Source organism: Cydia amplana, chromosome 1 (genome assembly GCF_948474715.1).
Source record: "Cydia amplana chromosome 1, ilCydAmpl1.1, whole genome shotgun sequence".
Classification (NCBI taxonomy): domain Eukaryota; kingdom Metazoa; phylum Arthropoda; class Insecta; order Lepidoptera; family Tortricidae; genus Cydia; species Cydia amplana.
In genome coordinates this window covers 29,192,105-29,205,688 of record NC_086069.1, presented here as the reverse complement: position 1 = coordinate 29,205,688, position 13,584 = coordinate 29,192,105, and the positions used below count along the sequence as shown (strand labels likewise).

The following is a 13,584-nucleotide window of genomic DNA, read 5'->3' as shown; positions in this document are numbered from 1 at the left end:
TACAGTGAGTTAGACAGTTTTTATACCAAGTATAATATTCTAAGTCCCAGATAGACCTACATACATAGAGTTTACAAAAAAATGTTACCAAGTATAATGTTCTAAGTCCCAGATAGACTTGCATACGTCATTCTTAAAGAAAAATCTAACCAAGTATAATATTCTAACTGGTAGATAGAACGGTATACCCAACGGTGAGTAAATAATTATAACTTAATTTGTGGACTATCTGCATTTTCTCGAAAACTACCAATAAATTGAGTTATATGAAAATATTATAAGCAATAAAATACAATTAATAACCATATTTGCCAAATTCCTGTTTATTATCTTTAACACGAAAAAAAGTATAAGGATTGTACTTCTGTTTTGCTCTCCTGTAAAGTTATCATTTTTCAGTTAGAATCATATACGTTGTTGTCGTCGAAGTTTATGTTATTTTTGGGCATTGTTCATCCGTAATTTCAGGATGTTTCTATTAGAATGGGCTGAAAGTTGCGTAAGTCGAACTTGTTTGTAAACTAAGCTGGCCGAGGATAATTCGAAAACGGAACGGTTTGGCGGATTACGAAATATTTTCCTTGGTTCAAATGGGACATGTTCTCACGTAGGGGTAAAACAGGTGTATTTATTAAGTAGTTTAAATATGTTGCGTGACGGTGATATCTCTGTGCTAGAGCAATAGAAGGTAATAATATTAATAATGAGAGAGAGACTCTCGCTAGGTGGCTGGATCAAGAAGGCGGTAAGTAGTCTAGGACTCGGCGCGGATAGTCTGCCGGTTCCTCTCTCTGCAGCCCTGACCACCGGCAGCTTGGGCCCTGCCCCGCAGCTGGCGGCACACTAGGTTAGGTTTTTCATAAGTATTTTGTATTGTTTTTGTACGTGTTTTTACATTTCATGTTTATTTCCTAATCTACCTCAAGTTTAAAGAGAAATAAATAAAATATAGTGCTAAAAAAATAATCCTTGGCAAGAGTTTATTACCCACACATTAAACATTAGAACAAAATTAAAACAAAAACACTAAAGTGTAAAAAGATAACTCACCTTAACTTATTTACATATCTTTTGACCAGTTACTTATATATAGGTATATAACATTGTATGACATATAATAAGGTTTCGTTTCGTTGTTGCAGGCTGCGCGTTCGTAAAGTTCAGCTCACACCAAGAGGCGCAGGCGGCTATCACCAGTTTGCACGGGAGTCAAACTATGCCGGTGAGTGCCTACTAATCTAATTGTTTAGTATTCTTACCCATTTGCGAACACTCTGGTAACGTGAACTAAGTAGGTAGAGACCAAGCGAACTCTGCACTGTAATGTGACAGTGCCACTATCCTCCTAAGGCCCAACGAAAAACTGAGTATGTAGTCAGTACGGCCCGTAGTCCTACCAGTAGTACTATTGTTTTATACTCATTCAGACCCAAGTATAGTTTGTAGCTTTCTAATAGACCCCGAAGGCTAATCCTATTGTCTATTGTTAAGAAAAACCGCTCGTGCCACGTGCCACAACCACCTGCATAAAAAATCGGTACTTCGGTTACTGAGTGCCGGCGAGTCGAACGCTACAGAACCAGTCTAAAATGTGTCATCGAGATGCGTAACAAAGGCGCGTTATCGGAGAGCGCACCTACACTGGTTTTTTTGAGCGTTGGACTAGCCCGCGCTCAGGTGCCAAATAGAATAATTAGGACCCTTTTTTGCAGGTAAGTAGCACGTGCGGTTTTACTGAACAATAGACAATAGGATAAGCCTTCGGGGTCTACTAGAAAGCTACAAACTATACTTAAAAGACTTTTTTAAATGTTATTGTACTTATACAGCACCTTGTACAGCACTTTGTTTTTTTTACGAACTTGTTAAAGGGCTCACGGACAAACCAAACAGTCCTTTAGAAGTTTGTACACGCCAATTTCGATAAGCGCAAAATTTGAAAACAAAATGATGGGTTTTCTATTAAGTCCTACTGGTAGGACCGTGGTACGCTATGACTACACAATTGTTGTAGGAGCTGGGTCTGAATAAGTTAATAAGTACTATGGGTAGGACCTTGGGCCTTAGGAGGCTATAATATCAAATTTCTATCTTTAAAATGTACCATAAACTAAAGGTTTAAAGTTGGCTCGATGAAAAAAACCACTGAAACATGTATAATTTTCATTTGTTTTCAATAGGGAATATTAGGCAAAACTCTGCGTAGGGGGCACCACTCCAACAATCAGTCACAATCTAAGGGTCTACCACAAACGAGAGAGTCGATGTTATCTATCCTCTCTATCACTCTTGCATATTCGAGCGATAAAGAGGTTCTGAGTTTCGATTTCGCGTTTCCCGATAGGCCCTTTGTAAACAAACCGCCTTGATGTATCAATGTCATATTTTATTGTCTGTGAAAACTTGTCAAAAAAATTTATGTAGTATGTGTGTATATATCCCTATTGTACTTATGTAAAGTCTATTTTTTTATTCGGTAGACTGAAATGACAGTTAATAGTATGAAATGACATTTCATGTTCATACAATTAACTGTCATTTCAGTCTACGGAATAAAAAAATAGACTTTAGTTACCTTGCTGTTATGGTATTAACAGTATATTTAACATTAGACATATTTTTCAAGTTCTAAAATTTTATCTCCGCCCTCTAGCCTACCCAATTAAGCATCGTAATTGCAATTGTTTGCGCGTAATCGGACCGATTCGAGTGTCGATATAATCGGCCGTTGCTTTCAAATCTTCCCATTAATTGCTGTGCAATTGAAAACTTTTCCAATTAATGGGCCTTGTTGCGAACAAAGACCGTTGTCTAATAGATTTTTAGAATTTATTGACTTGTTTATTATTTTTCAATTCGTTCTGAGTTTCGAAGCCAATCAGCGGTATTGTTTTGTTGTCAGTAAATATTTGGTTTCATTGAATTTCATTTCGTCTATTATAGAAAAATCTTTTATAAGTATTCTCTATTTTCAAAGATACCTACACATATTTTGGTCTACCATTTTACCGAATGAAATTATTATTATTATTGTTTCTCCACTTTGGACTTCACGGGCCTATAAATTATTGGTTAAAACATGGTACTTATATTGAAGTTGATGGCATAATTATGTGATACTAAGATTATCACAAATTCAGGTAAGGTAAAGGTTGGTAAAGATAACCACATTTCATGTTATGTTAGTGTTTATTGCGAGTTCATACACTTACCCGTATGCTACACTTACCTACCTGTAAAAATGTTTTTTTCATATGGTACCGACCTACTAACATTAACAAATTAATAACAATTTCAAGATCGTTATTCAACTTTTAGCCCTTGCCAAGCTTTTGCGGTCACATTTCCAAAGTCAAATATGTGTCCCGATGCAACCTTCGTTCACGTCGCCGTCAAAATGAAAATATAATTCATTAAAATGACAGACGTACGTAGCAGCTGTCGAGTGTTGCCAACATAAAAGTTTATTCAAACAGTGCATGCAATAACGGGCGACAAATATCGGCGCTGCCAACATAGCCAACTAGTATTTAATTTCAATCGTGTTTGTAGGGTGAGGCTGCGCAAATATTTAACGTTTGTACGCGGCGTTTACATGTTTTTATTGTTGCAAATTGTGATGTTAATATGATACTTCAAACAGAGCTGGAACATTTTGTTATTTGTTACAGCAATATCGGTTTATCGCCAATGTAAAGTGCTTATTTGCATTGTACAGTTCGCGCAGGAGCTCTGTTCTGTGGGTTTGGGGGCTGAGAGAGCTACGGTTCATTTGCTTCCTTGGAAGTCTTGGAACTCCTGTACGAATTGTACCAGTAAGCAAACTGTCACGTCCGCCTGGTGCCTAATTCACTTAAATAAGCGCCGATAACTATTTCAACACCTGCAAAAAACTATTTTCAAAGACACTATTAATTTTAATGGATACTGTTGTACCATTCCATTTTGCAAACGCTGTATACACATACTAATCCACTTATCATCCTCGATTATTTCGACCCACCTCTGCATCTAAACTAGCTACATTTAATCATTCATTTTCCTATCTGCCTTTTTCCTTAGGACGGGCAAAAGCATATGCAAACACTCAAAAAAGCCTTTTAAATCTTCCCAAAGTCCCGGTTAATTCAGATGGCTAAATAAAAGAGCGGCTAACAAATTGCAGTCGGTAAATACTAGCCAGAATGTATCGGTCGGCAAAAAGACCGCGCATTGACTGTCCGGCCCGCTTAACTTTTTAATTAGTGGTCTAGAGATAGGCCCAGGCATATTGTCCATGCCAAGTTTTAGAGCAGAGTGGAAATTTAATTTTGTTAGGTATATTATGGAGTAAGGAGCGGAAAAAGTACTGTACATACGTTTAAATAAAAATATAAACGTGAAGTAAAAATTATCTTAAACGCTAAAATTCTTTTCAATGTTGTTTGAGAATCGAATGTTTATTATTACACCATTAAGATAAGATAAGATAATAATTTATTTCATTTCAATCTTAGTTGGTAAATACATAGTGGTCGAGTCCTCCTATTAGGTATAAAGTACCTGTATCAGGAGACCTCGCTCTTCCAGATTACAATTTTAAAAATCTATCCTAAGAGAAGTTAATAAGGTTAACATTATAAATTATATACCATTGGTTTATCAATCATGCCTACACAATTTTACAGACAATCAATTAACAAGTAACTCAGATTTTTTATTTCATTAATTGAAAAGCAGAAATGCAAATTACATTTTCCAACAAACAAGACAACGCGCATACGTATTACGAACAAAACACTGGTATGTTTCATGTTTTTTTTCACGTCCATTTTGTCCGTAATAAATTAAAATGTATGAGAACTAAAAATTCCCGTTTTATTTACCTGGCAACTGGAACTAGAGCGGGTATCTTTCAAATTAAATATGGCGGCGAGAAGCATTTGCATGAAGAATATCGAAGGTACATTAAGCGGGGATTGCACGAGCATTATCATAACAAAGTGCGCGCCTTGTTGGGCGAAGTGGCTTCTGCCTTTGTCCTGCCGCGCGCGATTACATCAAATTACATTTTATTAGAATTAATATCAAGGATTTTGGCCTTGAGGAGGCTTTATAAAGCAGCCTTCTAATTAGGCTCCGTGTAGCAATACCGATAGTTCGGATTAACTCGGTGCTTATACGTGCTTGTGTATCGCGGAATATTACAGGCGCGTGTAACGGGATGTAATTAGGGGTGTGTGCGCGGCTTAAGAATGAATTTTGAAATTTAAATGTTGGTTCCTTTCTGTTTATAATAATAATAACAATAAAAATTTATTTCAGACAAAGCCCATACAATTTTGTTAGTGAATGACAACATGCATGGACGTCCACCGGATTAACACTGGGTTAGGGTTATAAGGGTAGGGATTTTATACTTGGTTCAATGTTGCCAGATGGAGATTTACTTTTCATTGTTTTATAGATGGATATCGGTATGCGCACAAGTTTAATTTGTTATGTCCCTGTTAATATATATATTTGAACGCCAAGAACGCCTAAAGGCGTCGTTACTTCTCTTGGTTTCATCAACATTTTCAAAATAGTTTCTTAGCCCATGAAAAACCTTTCAAATTTAAACGACGGAAGCAGTCACCAATAAGGCCACGGCACTAATCCAGCTCCGAGCAGGGGTGCTTCGGCACCGATAATTCCATTCGGCACAAAGGCCAGCTTTGCCCCAACTTCCCCACTAATGACGTTTTTGTCTGCACCGACAGGGTGCTGTGATTTGTATGAAACAAGTGTATGAATAGACGTTTGGCGTCCCTCTAGAGGAAAATTAATTAATTTTGTATTTGTCCTGATTGATTATATTACATATATAGATATCCCACACTCATAAGAGGGGGCAAACACAAAATTGTAGTTTTATATTGAATTTTTACACGTTTTAATCACAGGCAGATGCCAAAACCAGTTGGCTCGGTAGAAAAGAAACACGGACACATGTCTAATTTTGATTTATTATCAGTTGAATATCGTTACCCTGCATAGCATATCTAACAGTATAATTTAAGCATGCGTTTCCATTTCCAAACTTATGAAAGATACTTAGATCTTCAGATTCAAAATAGTTAAATAATATATTTGAAGTTTTTTTTCAAAGATATTAGTAGGTATCTGATTTTTAATCAAAACAATCTTTTAACAACGTCTCGAATGTTTAATAAAAGCAACATAAAAAGCGGGGTACTTAGGATACATGGAATATGAATACAAAACATTCAACACGAGTCAGAAAACATTTTCCACTCTGAAACCTTTCTACAAACTATGATTAAACCATGTTATATCTAAAACCTCGTTTTAAGTACGTACTCAAGTTACGTTCTGATCAGACCCAAAATTACCTGAACTTTCTCGCGCTTACCCAAAATAACTACTCAACAACAATTTTATTCTAAAACGTCCTAAGTATGTACAAAGGATTTTCAATAATTTTCAAACCTTTAGTATTAGCTAGCCACCGTACCCTTGCCCGAAAACTTCATACCTACGAAAACACCCCGAAAAACCATACATTTTATACTTATATTGTTATAAGATGGGCGTTATAAACAGGCCTTAATAAATTCGCTCATGTTTCGCGCAGGGTCACTCCCATGCGAGCTATCTCACCGTTTACGTTCGCTTTCCATATATAAAATAGCAAAATAAAAGTATTGAGAAATTACTTAGTAAAAATACCTGTTGCGAATTCACTTAGCTTAAGTACCGACGTGCCTGGAAGTTGCCTTAACGACTGTTGTTTTTAGTTTGCATACCTTATAGACTAGGTTTTGGACTTAGTTGGCCGTAAAAGCGTAAAATACTAATTGCGCTGAAAAAGGAGATTGAACTGGGTAGAAGAATTTAAATAGAAAAAAGGTGGTTTACATTGTAATTAAAAAATAATACCCCTAAATAAATAACTTCTGTTGGCAATAATTAATTATTGTAGGTATTCAGTTAAAATTTACTTATAAAATCAGCAGAAAGGTATTTTTAAAAATATAATTTTATTAAACATTACAGGTATAGATATAAGTAGGTACCTACCTCATGTCATTTTGGAATTATAGTTTAGATATATGTTTTAAAGTGAATCTATGTGTTGATACAGTTACCTAGGAGCTAGATGCAAATATAGTAACTGAAAATTTAATAGAAAAATAATAATTAGGTATAAGCTAAGATAGTACCTATAATCGGTAAGTTTTTAGTATTTAGGTCGCCTGATCTTTGACCTAGTATTCGTGTCAAATATCTATCAATAGGGGTGTTGACTGTATGTAAATTAAATTAATTCACACTATGCATGAAATAAAGGCACCAGACATTAATAGAGAAATGTAGAAAGCAGTTATTTTTCACACAATTTATATTTTATAAATCGTATAGAACTATAAAGAATAGGAACGGAACCATGACGTCATTTTGCTAGTGTTTCATATTATTTAAATTCTACGAGTATAGTAGCAAAAATTGTTTCGTAGGTTCGAAAAAGAAAGTTATTTGACTGGTAGTCAAATACTCTATTCGTCCCACTAGTATTAAACATACCAAGTAAAAATCCCCGTTCCTTAATTTTAAAACATAAATCCGTATTCATTACGTCGCTACCAGTACACAACCTACACAGGGCATGTTGTCTTTAATAATTGGGCCCCAGCCTTTTACGGACCTTATTAGGGATTTTCGAGGGCTTCATTCGCCCGAGGGTTCTCATAGGTTAAGAGCTGACCCCGGAAAAGGGTATTTAATTTTAAGCAAAGAAACCCTTCTAGTTTGCTATACTGTTTGTATCTCCTTGGATTTCACGGGCCTTTAATCCCGGTCTTTTGATAGGCTTGCGTGGGGACACAGATCCAACACGTAGAGGCCCCTTGGAGAGCTTTTATGTCATGTATAACGCCTGCTGGAACCCGTTCACAGGTGCAACAATAGACACCCATGAACCGGTCTCAGCAGGCATTGGGACTATTGTAGAAAAAGAGAACAGTATACCGGTCTATGGATTGAAGTTTGGGTGGACTATGAGACTGGGTTATTACAAAGACGTGCTATACTGTTATTATTAATAGATACGGGAATCCGACAGCTGTTTATCAGTGGAGACTGGAGGTAGAGTTAGACTAGGTAGAAGTTGTAAAATCAATTGATGGTATACAATTTGTAGAGCTCTAAACTCCATTTTTATCCCTCTACGTCGATGATACAAATAAGGATTGTAATTTTAGACTATCAATCTATTTTGGATATAGGATTAGGTATAAGTGGTGTATGTGTTGTACGCCGAAACAAATAAGCCAATTTTTATGAATGACTTGTCAATCAATTGAAATAATGAATGGCGGTGATGAAATAAGCTACCGTTTTTTTCGATTGATTTTTAAATCCCTTAGCAGCCTACTATCCTAACCTCCACCGATGATCAGCTTCCAAACGCCTGGCCAAATCAAGTAATAGGGTCTAGATAATAAAGCAAACTAGTAACATAACATATGAAGTTAAAATTCTTTTACTGGATATAGGGTAATTCGCCAGTAACTGGCCGCCCTAAACTAAAAATGAATTCTATTCACCTATAAACAGAATTCATTTTAGTATAAGGCGTCTAGTTATTGAAGGCTGGTCAGTTATTGAAACCTTATACTAAAATGAATTCTACTTATAGGTGAATAGAATTCATTTGGTGGACAATTATGTAATACTAACAATGGCCAGTTACTGACGAATTACTCTACCTGTTAAAAAAAATTATACAGCAACAATAATTGCAAAATAGATTGTAACGAAATAGAGCGGTTTTGTTGCTCTCAAAACTGTAGTACCTATACCATTTTTCAAGACTAGCTCTCCGTCTACAAGGACAGGTCCACTACGCCTTTTAAATGTTAAAGCCCTGGTTTGGGGCGGGATAGTGCCGTTTGCGTGCTTTCGACGCAAATTGTTTCTTTTAACTGGTACAGATTTGCTCAGGGGTTTTAATTACGGTTCCGGTTTCGGAAAGATAGGTGTATTTTTAGAAATTGGTATCTCTTCGCGATAGATTACGGGAAAGGATTACCGATTAGAAATAATCATTTTTATATCGATAGCGTGATGAGCGTTCGCATTTGCGTTATGTCTATTTTTGTAACGGATTTTGAACAGCGCGCCAAGCGTGACGTTTTGGAAACTCAAAATCCAATACAAAATGACACTTAACGCAAACGCGTACGTCACGCTATCGAATGAAATTAGTAAAGTAGGTATTAATATAGCCATCAAACAAATACTCAATTAAACTAAAACACATCCTATCAATTAATTGTACAAAGGACTCCGGTCAATTACACTGGCGAGCACTAAAAACTACACCCAATCGTAAAGGCGTACACAAGTTGCAATTATTTGCCGACGTACACTGGCGTTCGTAAAACGGGCGGCGGTCGCAATAAGACGATATTAAATGACATACGAGTATACACGTCCGTGCACACACAGTTATCGCTGCTGTCCGAGGTTTAAGGATGTTTCTGCTGTGTCTATGATATTTTCAAGTCGTTTAATAAGTTAGGTTAGTTTTATAGCAGATATTTTTTAACGTAACATATTTTAAATATGTCCTACTAGCGTCTGCCCGCGACTTCATCTGCATGGGATGATGATGATCGATAAATAACTATTTATATGTCCTTTCCCGGGCTTCAAACTATCTCCAAACCAAATTTTATATAAATCGGTTCAGCATTTTAAGCGTGAAGAGTTGACAGACAGACCGACAGAGTTACTTTCGCGTTTATAATGAAAATACTGCATATAAAAAATTGCATAAATATTTATTTCAATTTAAAAAAATGTGTGCAGTTTTCTTTAAAATCGTATGATATTTTTTCTTAACTTTATATAACATTCACGACTCTTCATTGTATAAGATCTTAACGTACAAAAGTTTCTTGATGACCCCATTACAGTCACTTTTAAGTATAAGCTTAAAATTATGTCAATGCTCCCCTATTCACCTAATTTAAAGCTATATAAAAGTAGATGGTAACCCTTTTGAACAGCGAGCTCACTTATTACACAGCCCCGCTTGAAAACGACGGTGATAACGATATTTGTTTAGGAACGAACGAGCTTGTTCTAATTACGCTGTGACATTTTATGACTTGATTCGACAAGATATTTCGTTAATTCAGATTTTACAGTTCCGAAACCTTATAAGTATTGTATAAGATTAATATCTCCGGGCTCCACATTGAGGCCTGTTTCCACATTGATTAGTGTTTACTGCGAGTTCATATATTTGCTACTTGCGTTTAGTAGCCAACGTGTGAACTCACACTAACAACTAATCAATATACTTGTATAAACAGGCCAGTCACATTTTTTATGGAACTTTCTTTATTTCTTGTAAAAAAATCCGAAATCAGTTCCGAATTTAATTGTTGTGAAACATAATCTGTAATGGAATACCTATACAATTTTAACGCATTTTCTTAGTGTGTCAGCTATTCCACGATACAAAAGATACTTAATTCACTGCATACCTATTTTCTATTATTACCAAGCAACATCACACAGATAAATACCAACAAACTACGTCACAGCCCTCTATGAATACTTGGAAAGGGCTTGTGACGTCATAACTTGGCCCGGGTGCGTGTAACGGCCACCTGACGGTGACTTACTGCCCTAGAGCTCGTATAATTAAGTTTTCTCACATGATGACATGGACTATATAAACTGTTACTGCACTAGTATTACAAATAGAAATTTTGTGTTAAGAATGGATACACGGTTCATTTATGCCTTTAAGGGATATTGTTACAATATCGTTATAGTTATTATAAGTACAAAAAAACTTCACCTTATAAAAAGGGAAATAGTTCTTATTACAAAATGTACAATATGTATTTTTGAACTTGACTGATTCTGTATTCAAAATAAAAACTGGTTTCGTTTAGAAATATCCATAATTGAAATTTGATACCCACGTGTCTTATAACACTACCACGAAACTTTCTACAAAATAATAGGACAAATATCGAAGATAAGTCTGGCCTTATGATATGCAGTCATTACAACCTTCGGATGCTGGCAAATGCATTTAATGTAAGGTCAATACGTGTATGTATAGCGTTCGTTCAAATTGGCGCTGTTTACATATTTATTGTTGTTTATTGCGAGTTCATATTTTTGCCACTAAACGCAAGTTAGCAAGTAGCAAATGTATGAAATCGCAATAAACAATTAATTAATGTGTAAACAAGCTTCAATGTGAAGGCCAGCCACATTTACCTCGCACACTTATCGGTAATAACCTTAATAAAATAAAGAAGAATTTATGCCTAATACAGAATAAAGCTGCCGCCTCACGGCCCGACTGCAGTTAACCGCCAACTTTACATAATCGCACGTCAATCGGCGTCATAAAATTATCGCCCTAACCCTTATTGAAAGCATTTCCATAACGAGACGTGCCTGACATGTAAGACGAGGCTTTGACGTGGGAAAAGCCCTTTTTACCTTACTACGCAAGTTGAAGGCGATAAAATTGTATAATTTAGGTATTTTGGATTTATTTTGACGTAAGAACAAAGTATAAAGCATATAACAAGTATTAGGTATCTGTTCTATCTAAGTAGTAAAACAAATCATTAATTTCACAGAAATAAGTGTATCTGAATGTATATAATTGTTATCACGTGCAGCGAGCGAGCACGTTTAAGCTGCATTTCCACCAGAGATGAGCAAGGATCGTCGACCATCGATGCTTAGCGAGGGGTGTGATTGTTAAGAACCATTAGAATCACTTCACGCTGAGCGAGGATAGGTAAATGAAATGATTCTATTGTTTCATAGCATCCGCCCAAATCTCTGGTATCGTACTAATATCATATTTTAATCAAATTAGTTTTCACAAACGAAATCTCAGCGAATATCACAATATGGTGATTTTGATTACCCGCTACTCGTTGCTTCCTAAAAAAATCAGGAAAATATCTACTCCACAAAATTCAGGAAGAGAACGGTAGTGATCCAAAGAGCAGCTAAACGTGCCCCGCTAATCGAGGTGGAAACGTATTAGCATAAAATAACAAAGGCTAATTAGGCTCGGAGCCCCGCATAACATTACCCTACGCTCTTGCGCGGCGCGCGTACACATAGTACGAGTACGTCGCACCGATTTTTACATTTGAAGCGATCGCTGGTTGAAAGGCCATTGTTGTGAAGAATGCTATTCTTGTTGAAAATTGAGTAATTCGGCTGATTTTGTAAGCCAGTGACGTGCCAGAACTGGGGGCTTGGCCAAAAGCATTTTAAGCAGAGACACCTGGAAAAACGTTTTGTATTTATTGTCAATCGTTACGAGGCTGTGACATGACTTCAAGCATTACGATACAACTTTATCAAATGTTGCTAATGTGTCTAAAATAAAGCAAAAATTTGATAGATTTTATATAAATTGATGAATTACTTATCTCACATGATTTAGACACTACACACAACATTTCAGGTTTCTACTTTCAAGCTCTAAGACTCGTGAGTCAGCAGAACGCTGTCAATTTACAATGATCTCAGTACTTGAAATGGAGACCCTAGCTCTCCGAAATATTTCGCGCGTAGTGTTTACTGATTAAGTGTACTGGCACAGAACAAGTAATAGTATTATCATAGTACTAGTACTGTTTTAGGGAAGTTTAAATATGTCAAATGTTCCTTAGACATTGGTAGAAGTAGTGAAACGTTGAGGCCGTATGCAGATGTCTGTTTGTGCAGCCATTACTGCTGCTTGCCGGAGGCGCTCGCTCGGCGCTTGTCCCAAGGTTACAAGCGACGGACAAGAAAACCAAAAAATTTTTAATTCTTTCAAATAAATTTATATAGGTACCATCCTTATCTCGGCATCCTAAAGGAGCCATGTAGCCACCCAAGATGACAATCGCAGATCGACAATCGCCAAACAAAAAGAAAAAAAATATCGGAGTCACAGATGATACGGAAAGTCACGTGACTATTTCCGTCCAATTATTAAGTTTCGATTTGCGTCTTCTTGGCTAGCCCTCGATTCTGGTTTAGCAATCTAGGTGATCCCATGAAAAGCGATCGCTTATCAGCCGATACACGTCCACACTGCTTGACTTAACCCATCGATGACGACCAGTAGTATGCTTCTCTCATCCAACGTTTCTTTACTATCTTAATCATATCATCAACCAACCAACGTCCATATGGATTGCTGGTTCGGCCTAGATTCCAGATTTTACTTAAATTCCGCTATCATTCTTGTATGACCTACATGAAAATGTAAGTGTTGACAATACACGTTTATTTACAATATTTATCTGATAAATCTGAAAACATAATTATTATAATGTCTACGTCAAAAACTAAAACGTAGCTAATCATACACTCCATTTAGATAAGTAGTTCCACTTTCCGCTTATATGAATCGAGAACCTCGCTAAGTTAAAAAAGTCCCAACTTTTCGCATTAAACCTCATTTTGAACGCTGGACCGGTTAATCCATCAAGTCTCTCCTCACTCGCGCCGCCATTACGTATGCATCACGGGTCCCATTTTTGCATTTGT

General features: G+C 36.4%; 1 protein-coding gene across 11 annotated transcripts in view; it reads left to right on the top strand.

Annotated features, from left to right (window-relative positions):
• The window catches only part of LOC134652179 (CUGBP Elav-like family member 4), an 849,854-nt gene that overhangs the window by 798,089 nt on the left and 38,181 nt on the right, over nucleotides 1-13,584 (top strand). For all 11 annotated transcript variants that reach the window (XM_063507352.1, XM_063507400.1, XM_063507387.1 and 8 more), the window contains one exon: nucleotides 1,143-1,222. In XM_063507352.1, the coding sequence (XP_063363422.1) occupies nucleotides 1,143-1,222 (80 nt within the window). The remainder of the gene's footprint in view (nucleotides 1-1,142; nucleotides 1,223-13,584) is intronic.